Below are 18,361 nucleotides of genomic sequence, written 5' to 3' on the forward strand. Positions count from 1 at the left end.
TTACTCAGAGCACATGCTGCTAACTGAAGAGTTAAAGGCGTAAAGATCGCCCCAATATTCCAAATCCTCCAATTCTTCTTCGGAAAGTTGTACACCGGCAAAGTCTTCTCTATTTGGCGTGCGAAACTGGGAGTGGACGACACCCACATCGTCCCAGTAAAACCAACCAGCGTGCTCCCAGTCGACGATGCCCACAATTTGATCATTCCGCACAATGATATTCGAGGGTTGCAAATCGTTGTGCATGAAGTTTAGCTCTCTTGAATCCCTTTCTGAGCGATCACTAAAGAGGGTCGCGCCTTCGACCGACGAGATATCTCGATTGACCATAGGATTCGAATCGGATACGAGATAAGTTGGCTCTAATACTGTTGAAGGAGGCTTCACGGTGCTAAGTTCGAGTATCATCTTTCGGGTTTGCGTTTTGAAAGAAGCCTTCTGTGTAGGCGAGAGATATGGCCATGCTACATTCAGTGCGACGCCGGGAATTCTTTCCTGGACAATGACGTCCTTTCCTTTGAGCTATGAAACCATCAGTAAAGTATACATCGCTAGCTTTCGAAATGATTTTCACCTTTCCACTAAAAAGGATCCGGGGTACTGGTACAGTCTTGGGAACCAGCTGTATTGCCGCAACCTCATTTTCGTCTGCTATCGAATAGTCCCGAGACGACTCTGCGCCAGCATCTCTCGTTCCCAAGTGGCATGACTTGACGATGATGCTGCCGAGAGCGAACACATCTCGGCCTCCAAACGGATTCTGATACACATAGCATGTCGCATCACACTTTTCGATAACTCCTGTCCAGTACTGCAGTGCTTCTTGCGTGTTTGAGTTGCAGTGTTCCTCTAGTGGTTTAAAGTCTTGTGGGCTGGGATTATAGCGGCCATAGAGGGGGAGATCATAGTAGAGGTCTGTAGGCGGGATTTTGCCCGCTTCGGCTTCGTAAGGATCCATGGTTGCTTGATGAAACAGTTCTCTTCTGCGAGACGGATGAGTCGCCAAACGATGAAGAGGTGAGGAACTGTTGCCTCAGGCAAAAAGCACGATTGCTTTGTCTTCACTTTCTGCTCAGCGAATGGATGAAATATTGCTCTTATTCGTTGGAATAACATTCGTGCGACATTATCATTCGTCAGCTTTTTGGCGGAGAGAGAATTCTTGCCGGATTATTGTGCGACAACTGATTCTCGTCAGGCTCTATGTGTGCGACAATATGTTTTCGTCGGGCTTTGTTTTCGTGTAACAATTATTTTCGTCAGGCTTCTGGGTGCCTAGGCACGGAACTGTTGATTGGGGCAGAGTGTTCTGGTATTCCACGTGGCGGTTTCACGGCCTTCACGCACGTACCACCATACCAAGGTCAATAGGACCTGGGCAGGTAGGTAGGTAGGTATTGGCTTGTACTAACAATTCAACTAAAACTGAATTCTTTGCTACCATAAGTGCGAAGTTTATATTTCGGTATACCCCATTCGCAAATAACCCTGTCGAAATTTATAAGCTTCAATCTTTTTCAAACACCAATACATATATATTTATAAAGGATATTTTACTATTGGTCTTTGTCATTGCACCGCTAAACTTCATAATTCCTCATTTTTTATTTCGTAGGAGGCCTCAGTTACACAAATACTATACCCTAGTCAGGTAGGATTACCGTAGTACGAGATGGATTGAAAGCGTACAACGCAAATCTTGAAGAAACAGCAGCATGCGCCTTCTCAAAGGCATCATCGTGATACCACAGATATATAGGTAGGCAGCAATAGGCTAAACGCATATACTTGTATGGAATTGCTAGTGCTGAGTTCTTGGCAGAGGAATATCAAAGTTATAAAGGTCCCAGATGGCCAAGCTCCTTAATTGTTTATACACAGCAAGCATTCCATTACTTTCTCCTCGAGCTCAAATCTAATCTGAGTTATTCGATATTTACTCTCCCCTTTGAACAATAGCGCCACCATTTTATTATGGCTGTACGTTGCTCCGCCTGCGGTCAATGGATCCCAACAAGGGGTGGCCAGCACAACTGCCCAGGCGGCCCTAGGCGAAGGAGATAAGAGCGCTCGCTCCAAATTTCGTAAAAACTTCGCCAAGTTAGTTTGCAATGAACCTTGACATGATTTGGTTAGAATCTAATTCTCATACCAGTGGCGTCTCGGGAACGCGGGCTCCTTTGGATAAGCCGGGAGCATAACGGCAGAGCGAAAAGACGAACACACAGAGCAAGAATGTGTATGTGAGAGTGATGAGTCACAAAACAGAAAACAAAACATAATTTGGCTATATCTAGAAAGACTTACACCTAATTTGTTTTTTCTTTTTTTTCGGACTCCTATACCGTAATTTAACCAAACTTTGTTTAACTACCGAACCCGCTTTGTTGGTGAATATTTAATTGCACGCCGGGTAGATGTTATTTCGGTAACTGACTTGAAGTCTTTATCATACATGTATACAGCAAATAAAGTCAGATTGATAGGTAAGTAGCTGTCAACTCTGTTGAAAGAACATGTAACTCGAAATGATTGCTAGTGAGGACTGCGGTCCCGCTTTGATAAGATGCAACCCTTGTACATGCATACATACTTCAAACAGACGGAAAAAGGACTTGGAGCTGGAGCTTCGCTGCTAATGTGGAAACCTTGCTTAGTGCCACACACCTTTTCCGTTATCTTCGGCGGACTTTGGCACGAGAAGCCGAAACACCTGCTTCGGCTCCTAGTAGCTCTTTCCGAAACACAATGGACTTTGCTTTGGGTATGTATCGCCGGATTCAGTCAAAATGTCATTAGACTGCGGGTTTGATAGAATTCTCCTCCACTGACAGCTACAATTGGTCAAACGATTGCCAAGATTAACTACCTAGTGAAATACTTTATAAGGAAGTTATCGCAGTCAAATCGTTCGACGTAGCAAGGTACTTAATCCGGCATCGATAATCTTTGTAAATCTCAGCTGCTGCTATATCTCCTCATCGCCTAACCAATTCTTTTGGAGCCTTGCTCGTCCATCAGTGGAGTGACGGGCAAGAATCGGGCCTTTGCGCCTGTGATCATCGACATGTAATACGATGGTTGCCCAATTTGCGCTGGTGCCACCACTTCTACATCGAATCGTTCGAATAGGGCTGATACGACTTTGTACACCACCATCTCGGCCAAGTTCTTGCCCGGACAAGTCCTTGGGCCACCGCCCCAGTTGAGGCTGTAGCGTTCCATGAGGCGCACGTCAAGAGCGTCGCCACTGAGCCATCGGTCCGGGTTGTAGGCCTCTGGGTCTGAGCCTGTCACAATGTTTGCATTTCGATGCAACGCCGCTGGGTTGCACCCGACTGTCGTGCCTCCCGGGATGAAGTGCCCATGGATATACAGGCCGTTATCAGGAACTCGGCGAGAGAGAGACATTGTCAAGGCTGGATGAAGGCGCATGGCCTCTCTTGAAGCGGCGCGTGTATACTGCAACTGGGCTGCGCCCGCATACGATAATGGATCATTGGCGCCCCGGATTTCTTCTGTTACTTTCTTTTGTACGTCGTTGTGTGTGCCAATCATTGTGAAGATGGCTGTCAAAGTCGAAGCCATCGTGTCATGCCCCGCGCCAAAATTCGTCATTGCCATTTTTCGAAGATAAACTTCCGTGAATTCAGGCTTATCTTTGTGGAGTTGAATGAGGTCTGCCATTAGATCTAACCGGCGATCTTTATGAGCTTTTGGGTTCATGGCAGTTTTAATCCTTCGAGATATACGCTTTCCCACGTCCTAAGTCCCTAAGTAGGTCAAAAATTGCTCCAGGAAAACGGAGTAGCTGCGGTTATACTGACAGGAAAGAATGATCGAAAGTTGGGTGGAGCAGTGTATTTCAAGTTCCAGACATCTCTGAATACCCATTCGAATAAGTTTGTACACATCGTCAATTTGGTCATTGTCGGAAACAGGCCCATGACACTCTTCCTCCTCCAAGCAAGATAGCTGTGGCCACTTGATCCCCAGTCAGTTCCAGCTTTGAGCAGTCCCGGAGACCAAGATAGTACGCAAGCTCCAAGGCACTCGACGGCAATGATGTGCATCCACTCTTTCAAGTCTATTTCGGCGCCATCCAAATCCTTCAGTCGCATAATAACTTGCTTAATAACATCGTTGACTGCTGCTTCGAATTTCGTCACATTGGCTGTTTGATAGACTCGCCCAATCAGCCGTCTTTGGAGACGATAGCGCTTCATGTCCCTCTCGGAGAGTAAATCTAAGCTGTCAACAAAGTGAGGGCGCAAGAGGCGATCTATTTTTGGCATGATTAAGCTGGTTGCCACTGAAAATTGGATGGTTAGTAAACAGTCATCATCATGCTCAACACATCAACATACAGTAGAAATCACTCTTGTCGTATCCTTTAGTGCTACCTATAATGAGTTTAAGTGTCAATAAGTCAAACAATTCCATCATGAAAGACATCAACTCACTGTAGATCTTGTCAAAGGCCTCCATGCTGTTGAACCAAAGTTCATCAGGGCCAACTCGCACGATTTCGCCATACTTCTGGTGCAGTGTGCATGCCAATTCGAACATGCCACCATTTCGCGCATGATATGCATGCCATACATTAGAGATGGCAGCTATTTTTGGGCCCGGCACTCGCGCAAGAGGATGAAATAACAGCCTATACAAGGCAATTGATGCGAGGCTCAGAAGTAGCAAACAAATGCCATAGCCTAGAACGCAAGCGGCGCTCCATATTAACCCGGATACCATGTCTTTTCACAAAACATCTAGCTGGTCGCTAGCAGAACTCGAAAACAAGAAAATAATAGTCGCAGCTATTCATGGCTTCATCTTTTCTTGGGCCGCTGTGCAGCGTTACACTTTTTGCAGTTGATAACAAGTGGAAAAGTTGTGGAAAGCCCGATCATTATATCGAGAGTTATTCGCTAACAGGGTCTGACCTAAGCGCTCTAGGGTAGGTTATTTTCATGCACGCAGATACTCCAACCAAGTGTAGATCTTTCATTATATTGCAACAACAACGCTGCTGATAGATGCAGAATCAAAAGATTTGTACTGATTGGTATATTTTGTATCTTTTTGAAACCTATTTCTTTTTTGGTATACGTGGTATAGATGCAAAAAAAAAATTTGGGAGAACGGGAGACAATTTAAGCAAGAACTCGTAATGATGCAGATAAAGCCAAACACTAGAAACGATAATTTCAGTTATACACGTACATACAATCATTATTACCAGTACGCGTATATTTAAGTAATATGAATAGTTCCTAGATCACTGCTCTAGCGGCATGTTCTAGATTTAGAGAAGACGTGTATTGGGCTACATGTATTCAATTCCTTCTAGACCCTTGTCCCTAAATGTAAGCTGCAAAATTTGAGACTGACAGTACTTTGTACTCGTATATTAATTAAATGTGTACTGATAAAATCTAAGATAATCGCTATGTAATATATGCTGTATGAGCCTTGCATGCTTTTAGAATTTGAGAAAAGGGTATCTCAGCAACTGTTCTAAATGATCCGTTTTTGCGCCATCTCATTTCATCATCATGGGGCAGTTTCTTCCTTCTTCTTCTGTTTACGCTCCTCCTTTGCCCTCTTTTCAGCCCGCCACTTGATGCCTCTCGCCATGATCAGACACAATGGTAAAGCACAAACTATATAAATGAGGCCAATCATTGTAAAGGACCAGCCCACGCCAATGGCATCCATCAGAGGAACAATTGCCGCACTGGCTCCGGCTCCAACTAAGCATCGAGTGAAGTTGTTCGCAGCAGTAGCAGTACCAGCTTTTCCAGGGTGGAGGTCGACGAGCAACGTGTTGGACGTATTGTTGAAGCCAATCATGCCCATGCCCATCAGACAACTGACGATGCAGGGAACTGAGACGTGAACCACTCGTTCCATGGCCCAGCCCCAGCCGATGAGAGAAAGACCGCTGACGCCAAGCAGTGGGAGTCCAATCTCCAGCCGCACGCGCTCAATGGGAAAGTTGGAAAGATCTTGTTGGCGGCTACGATCGAGAGGTATGCCTAGCTTCTGGCAGTGCCGTTTATAATTCCAGTTGATTCCGGGTCCGACAATCATGGCGGCAAGAACCGAGCCGGCTGCCAATGGCAAGTACATCAATCCCACTGTAATTTCATCGTATCCATACGAGTTTGCAAATAGAGTGGGCATCGCAGTGGCAATGCAGTAAAAGCCGGCAAAAATGAGACTGCTGGTGCCAAGGAGGAGCCCGGTCTCCTTCTCCAGTAGCATGAGAAGAGAGCCCAGGATATTAGGCGGTTTGAACTTGAAGGCATTTTTGGCCGGAGGGGCCTTGCGATCCTTGTTATGCCGTGCTGTCAAGATCTGCCAGCCTGATCTGTAAAGTGGTGGTGGATAGATGGAACCATCTCCAACGATGTGACGGCAGGTTTCGGGCAGAAACATGACAATGAGGAAAAGAGTAACTCCCGCGAATATGGTCAGAAACCAAAAGATGGCTCTCCATCCGAGCGTTTGAGAGAGGGCCCCTCCAATGATGGGACCGAGCGCCGGGGCGAGAACTATAGGCACAACAGTATAGCCGACATATTGGCCTCGCTCGGCAGACGTGATGACATCTGCCACGACGGCCATGCACAGTGCCACGGTGGTGCTTGAACCAGCAGACTGGAGACATCGAAGACCAAGAATAGCCCCGTAGCTTGGAGCAAGAGCAAGGCCAATGTTAGCGCCAATGTATATCACGAAACAGATGATATAGGCCGGTCGTCTTCCACCACTGTCCGCCAGCGACCCCAGGAACATGGGAGTAATGCCCTGAAAAATCATATAAGTCGTAATAGTAAGATTAATTTGGGTGCTCGAAACATGAAGCTCATCCGATAGCTGTGTCAACGCCGGCAGGTAGATCTGAGCTGATATAGGTGAGAAGAAAGCCGTGGAGGCGACTCCAAGAGCCAGCATTCGTTTCTGCCATGTTGTGAATATCGAGTATGGAGGCGGTACTGTCTCTACAACCGGTACGGGCTGTTTCTCCGCATCGGCGAGTTCAAGTGAGAGCCGATTCTTCTCCGAATCTGAGCCGCTTTTTGTGTCTTCTGGCGAGGAACTCATGATGTTGATGAGGATGCCGGAAATCTCATCCTTTTGTGAAGTTTTGAGAGATAGAAGATAGAAAGCTTGGCTTTTATGAAAGAATCTTAAACCGGGAATAAGAAGGAGGTTAAAAGTGAAAAAAATCAAGCTCCTCCTACTCCACGCAGGGCCGCATTATCGGTCAGTGGTCGGCAACAATGAGCCGTGAAGATCTCGCCGGGCTCGGTGCCGAAATCGGCAAATTTGGCTGGGGCGCCTGAAATAGGTAATATATCACGGTGTAACGCCTTTCTTGGTCATTTTGCGGTCAACAACGTGAAAGGGGGTTTTCGCGTTCTCGAGAGGCTCTTCAAATCTGATGATTATACACCTGCGATGCTGATCTGGTAGGATGCAAGCTGCGGTATGGGCCAATTACAGTTGGTGTTTTGAGATTTAACGTCCTAGTATTCCAATCGTGCCTTGCTTAGCTCCTTAGCTCCTTAGATTGCTCTACACTTGGCGAAACAGCTCTTGTAGTCTGTATCATTGAATCTTCTGATACACAATATTGTTTATTTATTCGCATACTTTATTTTCTTTCTCTCGGCTTGGTTCTGTCGACTCCACAGTTGTAATCGCGAATGTAGGCGCCGCGGTACTTTGCTCCGGTACCTGGTGCGCCACGGCGTGGAAAAACCCCACACTCCGGGGCATAGCAGCGATGTGGCCACTCAGAGCATGTCTTGATGGACGAGTAGCTCCAGTTGCCAGTCTCTCCTGCATAGGGGATAAGGATTGAGCTCTAGCTTTACATGCTTCTGTCGCTGCCAAGATGGTGAGTAGGGAGAACGACAGTCCATTGTTGTTTGTGTTTCCCCTTTTGCTAAACAACTGCGCTAGAACGTCGCATACAATACGGTGCTGCGGCAGAGCAAGGCCATCCGCAGTGACCTCTCCAATGTTCAGGCCAAGAATTCACCCACGCCCGCCGAGATTGGCAGCGTCTCAGTGTCCCTGACATCATTCGCAAAATCGCTCGACGAATACCACAACCTTGCGCGCCAGGAAATCGTCCCGAAGAAGCAAGAGGAGGCGCTTGAGCGGGTCAAGAAATTTCGCGAGGAGCTCTCCCAGTTCCGCGGCGACCTCGATGGCCTGAAGAAGGCGCGAGAGGAAGCGCAGCACAACCACAACCGATCAGAGCTGTTGGGGAGAAGACCGTACAATGCAACGCCAGAAAATCCATATGCCAATGCTCCCGCAACGGCGACGCATTCCACCTTTCAGCCTCGGCATCACAGCTCAAACAGCACCTCGATGACGACCGGCGCTGGCGATGAGTTCCGCGAGGCGCATGCTTTCCGAGAACAAAACTTCTTCAGTAACACGAATCACGCCTTGGACGATTTCATCGCCAGAGGACAGGCTGTGCTGGGGGACTTGGGCCAGCAGCGAGAAACGCTGAAGAACACGCAAAAGCGGCTATACGGCGTGGCCAATACCCTGGGCATTAGTGGTGATACTATTCGCATGGTCGAGCGCCGTGCCCGAGAGGACAAGTGGATATTCATCGCAGGAGTGATTGTATTTTTCTTCTTTTGCTGGCTAGTTCTTCACTATTTACGGTAAACGGGGACGCGGCATGTGGGAAAGGCGCCAAGGCGTTGGGTATGGATATCAAAAAATGGCCATTCATAACTTCTTTGAGAGCTATCAAGAGATGATGATAAAATTTCCCTCTTCCTTCCTTCAAGTCATACGATGCGCTAGCCGTCTTCCTCGCCATCGAGATTGCTAAGTGCTATCGTGAAGAGGACGTCTTTGGTCGTTTGGACCTCGACAATCTTTGTTTCTGGGAGAACGTGGTTGCTGGTGCTGAGCTTGCCGCCCATCTGCGTTTCCCAGTCAGTCACGTCCCACTCCAGGCCTTTGGTTGTGATGTGGCTCGGCTCCTTGAGCGGGATGATTCCGACGTGCTTGCCAAACACCTCTTCCTCGCCGTCCTCTTTGACCTGGATGCGATGCGTGCCGGTCTTGAGGAGGAACGTCAAGCTGGACCCTGAGAGAAGATAGATGCGGCCATCTGCATACGCGGGGTCGGATTGGAAGAGGTAAAGGTGGTGGAGCTGGCTGAGGCCTTGGTCGATTCGCCCGCCGATGCCGCCTAGGGCGATGATATCGGTCCCGGGAGGCTGCGTCTTGCGGATCCAAGTGATGGCCTTGCCAAAGTCGGTGGAGTATTGGTCGGCATCTTTGATGATTTGAGCAGGGGTGTGCTGCGAGGTGTAAAAGTTGTGAACCGATGGTCTCAACGAATCAAGATCACCGATGATGACTTGTAGGTTTGACTACAGATTTGTTAGATGCTATACGTGTCACGATAGTCTCAATAGTGTGAAGTGAGAAAAGAAAGAAAGCAAATGACAGAACAGAGTTGATGATTTCATGCCGTGATATGCGATGATGGCGATACTCACAAATTTGCCTTGAAATGACGAGAGCTCGTGAAGACGATTGGCGCCTCCATCAGCCGCTATGCGGAGAGACGCTGTGTCAAGGGTCAGCTGTTGGTTCCGTCAAGCTTGTTTTGGAGGGGCAGCAAATCTTCTTGGGCGGGCATACAATTTCTCCAGAGCTTGCGCAGGTTGCTGCCATTCTTGAGAGGCTGATTGAGCACCAGGAGAGCAAAATTCTGGCTTTGCTGGTCCTGCAGAAACCTGTTAGGCTGCCACTCGAAGACCGAGTCCATGGTGAACTGCTGCCGATGCGCGAGTATCGAAGTAGATTTGGCGAGGGAGAAGAGAAGAAGAAGGACGGCTGTCTCTCAGAGGAGGCGCATCACTTTTCTTGAAGAAGGGGGGCTATTTATGAAGGGCAAAACGAGAAAGCTTAAGAGAGGAAGAAAAAGATGGTCACTGCTTTTTTCTCTCCTCGATTTTTCAGTCAATAAAAGTGCTCGCGCGACCTGGAATTTCAGCTCAGCTCAGCTCGTAAAGGAGCTTGTGATGGCCTGTGATCTCAGTCCAAGCTCACAATTCACATCCTGCCGTGACCAGGCTCCCCTTGTATCGTTACACCAAAACTCAGGGCTGCAGGTACCAGTGCCCTTTGCTGCGGGCACTTAAAGTTCGGTTGCAGCAGCGTGGATAAACGTCGGAGCGAGGCCAGATGCTGGGGAGATCTGGATGCATTGCTCGATTGCTGATCTTTTTGTTTTGTTAATTAAACATGCATTGCAATGCAATAATAACTGTCATCCAGGCCATGTATTGTGCTGCTGGGACAGCCTGCTCTCATCACATTTTGAGTAATCAGCATCATTCGATTGAGGGGCTGAGCGCACTGGTGCAGAGAGTATGTCGGACTATTATGCGAAATAAATATCTTGTTCCCCGTCAATCGAGAGATTCTAATACTATGCAAGTTTGTTATTCATGGAACATTGCTACAATTGCAGGCATATTCGGGCAATGCTTGATGCTGAAGCGTAAAGAGCTTCTTCCTCTCAATACTGTCTGAATGATGGGTAATTGTCGGCTAAATGAGCTCATTTTGGCGCAAGCACTCTACGGAATTGGAGATGGGCTCGCGCTGACCAATCTTGGCGATTTTGTCATGCAGGCCATCTTTTTTTCTCTTCGATTACATATCCGGCCGCAGGCATTGCTGCTCTTCCCCTCGCCCACTAACCTCTTCTTTTCCCCCCATTGATTCTTCTATCCGTCTCTTTATATAATAATCCATCCACAATGTATCGTACAGCACTAAGAAACGCCTCACGGCCTGCTGCCAGCACTTTGCGCACCGCCGCTATCCGGACGGCCCCTCGGCGATTTGCCTCAACTGCTCCCGCGGATAGGTCTCGATCATGGAAGAGCTCTGCACTTCGATGGGGTTTGGCGGTTGCCGGTGTTTACTACTACAACACAAGCTCCGTATTCGCGGATGAGGTCGAGGGTATGAAGCTTTTCCTATCTTAGCTCTATCAATGTGTAAGTCTTTGGATCTTTTACTGACTTCTGACGCAGCTCACGCCCTGCCTATTCCCGCCCCGTATACCGAAAACGAGCTGCCCACCGTCGATGCATTGATCGAGAAGAAGCGAAAGGATGTTAGCCCCAAGACTGCCGAGCCGGCTCCCGCCAAGACAGAGGCCGTCAAGACCGACGACAAGTCAGAGGCTCCCGCCCAGAGCGCTGTTGGCTTTGGCGGATCTCCCGATGCCCTGGAAGAGGAGGCTAGCCAGGAGGGAGCCTTCAATCCCGAAACTGGAGAAATCAACTGGGACTGCCCCTGCCTGGGTGGCATGGCGCATGGTCCTTGCGGAGAGGAGTTCAAGACTGCCTTTAGCTGCTTTGTCTACTCTACCGAGGAGCCCAAGGGCATGGACTGCATTGACAAGTTCCAGTATGAGCCCGGATGATAGACGCTCTCGTTGAGGACATTTGACTGACAATTTGATAGGGGCATGCAAGAGTGTTTCCGACAGTACCCCGAAATTTACGGCTCCGAGCTTGAAGACGAAGAAGCTGAGGCCGAAGCTGGTGACGCCGCGGCTGCTGCTGCTCCCGCCGCCAAGGCTGCACCCTCCGAAGTCCCCGCCGCACCCGTTGATGAAGAAGACCGACAACAACTCCGAGAAGCCAAACTTGCTCAGGGCCGTCACTCTGATGCCGCTGAGACAGACAACCTGCCTGGCGTCAAGCTGGTGGAGAGCTCAGTCCCCAGAGTAGCCAGCGAACAGAAGGAGCAGAAATAAATAAAGTAATGTGAGAAGAAGCAAATATGAAGAGAACAAAAATACGGTGTTTAAAGACATAGATGGAGCAATAAAACAAAGGCAGCCGGTGGATTCAATGGGGATTGCCTTTGATGTATATTACGTGGTCTGTATGATACGGGGCCCAGGTGTGTTCCAATACTGCATGGATGGTGCGCAAAAAGGAAGCCATGGGAAGGTAGACGGCTTGCATCTATATTGTATTAACACATGAACAATTGATGATATTCAACTTCTCAAACTGCTGTTACAATACGCTGACGCTGAGAAAAACGCCCAAAACTACCTAGCCTAGCATGTGCTGAAATCCTATCTACGGTATGCAAAAATGTCAAAATGATTCAAGAAACCAACCATCAAAAACAACGCCTTTCCACCAATCCAAAGTCCAACCTATCCCAAAATTTCCATATTGCTCTGCTGATACCCGTTACGCCGTAGTGCTCACACCATTTAGCCCAGGCTCAGCTATAGACTCAGCCACAGGCACCGGCGCCGGCACAGAAACCGGCACAGGTTCAAGAACAGGCACAGGCTGAGGAACGACCATGGGCTCTAGCTCGGGTACAAGCTCAGGCTCAGGCGCGGGCTCTTGCTTGGGTTCGTGAAACTTTAGCATGAGATACTGCGGCTCGCCCAGTCTTGAGCCCTCGGCAACCTGCTTGAATCCCAGCGACTTATACAACTGCTGGCCCAGGGAAGATGAGATGATCCAAATGCCTTTCTTGTCTTCGTCTGCCCTGTCCATGCCCCATCGCGTCATCATCTTGCCGATGCCGATGCCTCGATAGTCGCCGTCTACTGAGATGGAGTTGAGGGCTATATGTAACTTGCAGTTAGAAATGGCGTCCTTTGAATCTCTGTATAATATATGCATGTACTCACTCCACATATTATGCCTATTCTCCCCCTTGAACGCATCTCTGGACTTTTCAATCAACTCCATGACTTCATCATTGGCATCCAGCAAGGCCCCCTTGTCCAGAAACGGCGGCAGCCTCGCCAGCCTCAACTCCATATCCTTGGCCTTCTCCTCCGCAGTCTTGCCCTCCTCCTCCTCGTACTCGCCCGCGCCCGCTGCCGGCGCCGACCACTCGGCGCATCCGACGATAATCTCCCCTTCCTCGGGCGCGTCCGCCAGCACGACGAGATGGTGCAGGTTCGCATCCGCCAGGCCCCTGCGCATCCGCAAGATGTTCCACTCCAGCTGGTCCTGGATGCCGGGCTTGATGCGCAGGCGTTTGGGGAACATGGCCTTGTGCATGGGGCTGTCGAGGAAGGCGGCGACGTCGAGGGCGGCCATGGCGGGGACGTCTTCGTCGCGGGCGTGGCGGAGGCGGAGGGAGTGCATGGCGCTGTTGAGGCTGGATCTGGATCTGAGAGGCAGCATGGGAGATGATGGTGATGGTGAGATACGGAAATTATTCGGGGTGTTTTCTTGGTGGAAAGCAGCGGCAGATGGAAGAGAAGCTCCTCGCTTTATATAAGGCTTGCTCGGTATCTTCGGCACACGTTTGCTGGCTACGAACTGCTGTTTGAAGTTTTATACTTGGTCTTTCTCTTTTATCTTCCTATTCTCAGTCGAGAGAGTAAAGTGTGTCTGGCAAAGGGATCTTCTATCCATGGTGAGCGGCATTGTAAGAGGGAGGATGAGATGAGATGAGAAAGCTGCCGCGTGGGATGCTGACGATGACGTCACGGCGCCGATAAGGAAGAGCGCCTCGTTATTACTTGGTCAGATATGAAACACAGAGCTACAGGTTGGTCGACTTTCTTCCTCAGCACGATTGCTAAGGCTTCTTCACGTGGTTTGAAACTAACTAGGGCAAGAAACTGGTTCGCGTACGATCTTCTAGGATGAGTATAGTCTGCTATATTCACACGACTTGAGTAAAAAAATAGAGGCACTTGCTTCTGTTTTTAAAGGATGTTACTCACGGCGCTAACCTAAGCTTTGCTTTGGGTTTATAATAAAGTAAGAAACCTGGCACTAACAACGAGCTCTCACTAAGAGAGTTTACTTGATTACATAATCGCCGGCTCGCGTAGCTCAGTTGGTTAGAGCTTCGTACTAATACTTCAGCTTCAGCTGAAATCTTGGTAATGCGGAGGCCGCAGGTTCAAGCCCTGCCGTGAGCAATGTTTTTTTTTGCACTTTTGCATGGATTTTATCTTCTTATTCATATCTACCTACTGATTGATGGTGGGTGACTCGTATATGAGTGTGTACATATCTGTACTTGGCAGATGTCGTTGCGAATATCGAATATCGAGTTTCGAGGTGATTTATGTAGAGTTTTAACTTTAGTATGGCTTTTTTATGCCATTAAAATTTCAAAAAACAAATTTCCCCAATTTAGCTTTAGGGTAGCTCTTTGTTATCTATATGTGAGATGAGAAGACCCACATTGTACAGCGATGGAGAAATATTAAATGCTTTTTGACAAGAGTATATTGATGCTGAATACATATTTGCAATAGCATAATCACAGCAAGAAACTGATCATCTGTGACAATGCGGCAATTGGTTGAGAAGTCTAGGTGCGCCTGGGATATCTTCACTAGCCAGCTTCAAAAATCACGCAGTCGTTACCAGTGCAAATCAGAAGAAAAAAAAAAGGATGGATATATGTTCATTGTTTTATATATTTAACGGCCGTAATAACAATCGTGGCCACAATTAGGCCTGAGAAAGAATCAACTGCCAAGCTCTCCCTTAACCCAGACGCCTAATCCTTGACAAAAGAAAATAAGATGGAGTTCAACCGTGATTAAACAAGTAACGCAAATCGCCCGCCATATTTCTTCATTTCGTTAGGGAGAAGACAAATCAATCTTTCCTGCCCCTGTACAGGTAGCGACCTAGCACCGCCTCCACGGCACCAACAGCAGCCAGCACGCCAACGCCAACGCCAATGTGCTTCAAGTCCAGCCTGCTCCTCTCATACAGGCCCCACGCGCGGTAGCCCAGGAAGCCGCTAACTCCCACGATGCCCGCCACGTTGGCAATGGCAATGGCCGTGACGCTGCCGTCGGAGAGCTGCGAGAACTTGCGCGTGATCCACGAGTCGGCCTGCTTGGCCTTGCTAGTGGCCTTGCGCTTGGCGCCCTCTTTGGAGCGCGCGGCCTCCTCCTCACGGCGGATGCGCTCGGCCTGCGTCTCGGTCTTGATGTCCTGCTCGAGGAAGTCTGAGTGGACGGTGTGCACGCTAGGCAGATCGACGTCGATGAGAGACGCGGTGGAAGCAGACTCGTTGGGGATGATTTCGGGCATTTGAGGGGCAGCGGCCTATGACATCATTAGCAACTGGCTGGGCCTCGGATGTTTTTTTTCTTCTTCTTTCTCAGGTGAATTGGCAAATCTTTTCATTGCGAATGGCGGCTGGAGAAGGAATTGAAGAAATTGTGTGTGTCTTACCTCTTCCGGGCTCTGTCTGGCACCCTGTGCAGTAACGTCGGCGTAGGACACTGTTCCCCATTGTTAGAAGACATCGCGAAATCTCACTCCAAGTTTGGAGGGGTAGCATGCTGACTCACTGTTGACGGTTTGGTTGATCAATTGAAGAGAAGATGGAAATGTAAAAAATCACAGCACTCGAGGTGGAAAGTGGTGAAATCTGGCGATGGTGGTAATTGACAAGATGTCGATTTTAGCTCTTCTCAGATTAGAAAGGGAAGGATGGCAGCGACCTTAAGTATCAGACTAAATTCTCGCAGAAAGCAGACAAAATAGCACCAGATGCATGTGACGCAAACGCAAAGTCACGCCAAAAAAATGGAAACCGAGCCAAACTAGCAGTCTCAAAGCTGTGATGATGACGTATGCGGCTCGACCCCGGCCGCGGTCGAAGCGATCCAAAAGCCTGTGCTGTGCCTTTTCGTGCGTGTTCGTGCCTTGGCAGGGAACAAAAACCGGCGTCGATTACATCAATCCCGGCAAGATTGGGGCTGTTTCTACGGGGTTCTACAGGAACAGGGGTTGGTTATGCATGTTTTAGATGGGAGAGGAACAAGCCACCACGGCGGTGCTGGTCACGTAACTAAAACAGAGCCGGGGCCCAGGTGCAGAGAAGTGAAATGACTTGCTTGAGACAAACTGCGGGAGTCTCCTCTCTCCACTTGTCGCATTCATTACTCGCCGAACCACGTTTGAAAATATCGCAATGCAGCTCGCGAGTGATGAGCCCCTGCAATGGTTCGCAGATCGATTGGATCGCGAGTAGTGAATAAAAAAACAAACTATGCACCTAGTGGTATGATTCGAATAAGCCTGCTGTACGGAGTTACTACGACCACATCGCAGAGTGTGATTCTCTCCACAGCACGAGCACAAACCAGCTGCAGCAGTCTTCACGCGGACGCAGTTATGCCATCTCATCTTTTCTGTTTTCGTGGGTTTTATTTTTTGTCTTTTCCAAATTGAAATGGCTTGATACAAAAGAGCTATTCATCCATCCAAAAATGACCGAAAGTCTCCTCTAGACTCCCACACATCGTCGACCAAGAGAAAAAAGAGAGCTTGTAAGCTTTGAAAGGTAGGTATATATGAGTTGAAACAAAAGAGAAGGAGAGAAAAAGGTGTTGTGGTAAAAGGAAGAGAAAAAGAAAAAAAGCTATAGGCAAGAAGTTGCTCATGAGAACAGTTTAAAAAGATGAATGCAAAAACACAACGCCATTCGGCCGTCCGCACTGATATAACGACAACAATCTTCGCTGAAATGCAATTGTGATTCCAACGCCGCGAATCGGGGTATCATGGTATCTCTCAACACGCATCTCCAAATGAGTCTCGACACCATCACGCCGCTAAAAGTTTGAAAAAACTCCAACAGTATTTAATAATACTGCGTCCGGTCTTTCGTACACAAAATTCGTCTTCATGGGGGTATCTCTAAAGTCGCTCTCTTCTATGTCTTGTTGCCACGGAGCTTTTTGATCCAGTGCTGCCGCAGATGCAGGGGCATCTTGCAAAACACCATGGCCTTGTGCTCGTCGCTCAAAACAGTCTCCGATATGTTAATCTTCAGATCCGCATCCTCGTCGGCAAAGTCCTTGAAGAGCAAGTCGACCGCCTCTTCCCGCCACATACGCGACCTGCTTGCCTTGGAAAAATAGTCGAGCGCTTCTATAATCGTCTGAAGATGGGCCGCCTGGGTTTCCGGACGGGATCGAGGGTCAGGGGTCGATTTCGTCCCCGCGGCTGGGAGAGAAGAGGCCAACAGGGGCGTAGGCACGCTTGCGCTTGAGCCACTGTCATCTCGATGGGACAGTCGACGGCGCTTTTCTGGCGAGTTTGGTAGTGCTGATTGCGACAGAGCTGGCCCAGATGCTGGCGAGGAAAAGTCTACAGAATGCAACGAAGCCATGGGCGAGGGTCGCTTCCGGCTTTGGGGCTGTGAGTCTTCAGGAGGCGTGAGAACCGTTGCCTGCGCAGCGGTCAGGTTGCGTGGCACAGAGGGCGCGGTGGTGGGACGCTGGTGAGTGCCTGATGCGGATGAGAGAGCTATAACTGGTGCTTGATTCTGGGAGCTCTTCTGCGGCGACGGTGGTGGTTGGCTCTGTCCATCGGAAGATTCTTGTACCAGGAGCGGCGTCGAGTCGGCCTGCAGGTTCAAAACGCCGGTGCCCGGCATCTCCGTGTCGTCGCACGGCTGGCCGTCGGTCTTCCGCCGGGGCTTCATGATCCTCTTGGGCGCACCGCCGGACCCAACAACGTCCGGGTACAGCACCTCCATGTATTCTTCGTGGTCGAACGGCCTCCCCCTGAGGGCTCGCGACAGAGGCTCGCGCTAAGTCAAATCAGCAAACCGGCGTCGGCGAACAGGCGTGTGGGCAAAAGCTAACCTCGATGTGCGCTTTCCATGCCTCCTCGGTCGCCGTCACAGTCCTCGTCTGGGCGTTGTACAGAAACTCCGGGTCCTCTCGCAGGCCTCGCCACAGCCGGAACCGCTTGCGGGCATTGTCGCTCTTGTTGATCAGGTGGCTTTTGGCCGGGTAGGCGCCGTGATGCTCCTGCAGGGCCTGGGCGGCGCGCTCCCACGCCTCGGCCTTGAAGCTGCTGTTCTCCCGCATGCCCAGCTGCACGCTCTCGCACAGGCTGCGGAAGAAGGTGGTCTCGTAGGCGGGCGTCCAGCTAAACCTCGGCGCCCGGCGGTCGCGATCGACGCGGCCGGGCCCTTGAGCGTCGCCGGCGAGATCGATGTCGTCTTCAGACATGGCGGGATCAGATCAGCTCGGTCCCCAGAGGCCGGGCGGCGGGCATCCGTCCCGGAGCACGGTCACGGTCAGTCACGGGGTGTTCGAGGCTCGCAGGCAAGCACGGCGAGGCCCCCCTATCGGCAGGCCCGTGTGAAGCAGCGGCTCGTGGGATATAAGCTGTGTGTTCTGCTGTCGGGATTTTCGAGCAGAGCACGGCAGAGCTCAGAGTCGGGTCGAGGCGCCTGCTCTGCTGGGTCAGCGCCAGCCAGAATCGTGACCTGCCGCATACGGGCCGGTGGGGTGGTCGGG

The 18,361-nt window shown here is 49.7% G+C and overlaps 9 protein-coding genes across 9 annotated transcripts; 2 read left to right on the forward strand and 7 right to left on the reverse strand.

The window, feature by feature from the left end:
- TGAM01_v207682 (hypothetical protein) lies at positions 1–958 on the reverse strand (the record flags this gene model as incomplete). The annotated part of the gene is made up of 2 exons (XM_018805174.1): positions 1–522; positions 575–958. 2 exons carry the CDS (start codon positions 956–958, stop codon positions 1–3), a joined length of 906 nt encoding a protein of 301 aa, XP_018661624.1.
- Positions 959–2,985: 2,027 nt separating this feature from the next.
- Positions 2,986–4,752, reverse strand: TGAM01_v207683 (hypothetical protein; the record flags this gene model as incomplete). The annotated part of the gene is made up of 4 exons (XM_018805175.2): positions 2,986–3,765; positions 3,828–4,312; positions 4,368–4,403; positions 4,464–4,752. The coding sequence occupies 4 exons, from the start codon at positions 4,750–4,752 to the stop codon at positions 2,986–2,988; spliced, it is 1,590 nt and encodes a 529-aa protein (XP_018661625.2).
- An 801-nt stretch (positions 4,753–5,553) lies between these two features.
- TGAM01_v207684 (hypothetical protein) lies at positions 5,554–7,110 on the reverse strand (the record flags this gene model as incomplete). Its single annotated transcript, XM_018805176.1, has 1 exon — positions 5,554–7,110. One exon carries the CDS (start codon positions 7,108–7,110, stop codon positions 5,554–5,556), a length of 1,557 nt encoding a protein of 518 aa, XP_018661626.1.
- A 796-nt stretch (positions 7,111–7,906) lies between these two features.
- Positions 7,907–8,703, forward strand: TGAM01_v207685 (hypothetical protein; the record flags this gene model as incomplete). The annotated part of the gene is made up of 2 exons (XM_018805177.1): positions 7,907–7,909; positions 7,975–8,703. The coding sequence occupies 2 exons, from the start codon at positions 7,907–7,909 to the stop codon at positions 8,701–8,703; spliced, it is 732 nt and encodes a 243-aa protein (XP_018661627.1).
- Positions 8,704–8,840: 137 nt separating this feature from the next.
- Positions 8,841–9,823, reverse strand: TGAM01_v207686 (hypothetical protein; the record flags this gene model as incomplete). The annotated part of the gene is made up of 3 exons (XM_018805178.1): positions 8,841–9,422; positions 9,552–9,622; positions 9,697–9,823. 3 exons carry the CDS (start codon positions 9,821–9,823, stop codon positions 8,841–8,843), a joined length of 780 nt encoding a protein of 259 aa, XP_018661628.1.
- Positions 9,824–10,823: 1,000 nt separating this feature from the next.
- TGAM01_v207687 (hypothetical protein) lies at positions 10,824–11,833 on the forward strand (the record flags this gene model as incomplete). Its single annotated transcript, XM_018805179.1, has 3 exons — positions 10,824–11,031; positions 11,103–11,481; positions 11,539–11,833. The coding sequence occupies 3 exons, from the start codon at positions 10,824–10,826 to the stop codon at positions 11,831–11,833; spliced, it is 882 nt and encodes a 293-aa protein (XP_018661629.1).
- Positions 11,834–12,145: 312 nt separating this feature from the next.
- Positions 12,146–13,205, reverse strand: TGAM01_v207688 (hypothetical protein; the record flags this gene model as incomplete). The annotated part of the gene is made up of 3 exons (XM_024550142.1): positions 12,146–12,163; positions 12,513–12,673; positions 12,740–13,205. 3 exons carry the CDS (start codon positions 13,203–13,205, stop codon positions 12,146–12,148), a joined length of 645 nt encoding a protein of 214 aa, XP_024405107.1.
- Positions 13,206–14,684: 1,479 nt separating this feature from the next.
- Positions 14,685–15,381, reverse strand: TGAM01_v207689 (hypothetical protein; the record flags this gene model as incomplete). The annotated part of the gene is made up of 3 exons (XM_018805181.1): positions 14,685–15,143; positions 15,273–15,322; positions 15,360–15,381. The coding sequence occupies 3 exons, from the start codon at positions 15,379–15,381 to the stop codon at positions 14,685–14,687; spliced, it is 531 nt and encodes a 176-aa protein (XP_018661631.1).
- Positions 15,382–16,761: 1,380 nt separating this feature from the next.
- TGAM01_v207690 (hypothetical protein) lies at positions 16,762–18,070 on the reverse strand (the record flags this gene model as incomplete). The annotated part of the gene is made up of 2 exons (XM_018805182.1): positions 16,762–17,643; positions 17,699–18,070. 2 exons carry the CDS (start codon positions 18,068–18,070, stop codon positions 16,762–16,764), a joined length of 1,254 nt encoding a protein of 417 aa, XP_018661632.1.
- Between the last annotated feature and the right edge of the window lie 291 nt (positions 18,071–18,361).

This window comes from Trichoderma gamsii (assembly GCF_001481775.2).
Source record: "Trichoderma gamsii strain T6085 chromosome Unknown Scaffold_29.2, whole genome shotgun sequence".
In the NCBI taxonomy this organism is placed as follows: domain Eukaryota; kingdom Fungi; phylum Ascomycota; class Sordariomycetes; order Hypocreales; family Hypocreaceae; genus Trichoderma; species Trichoderma gamsii.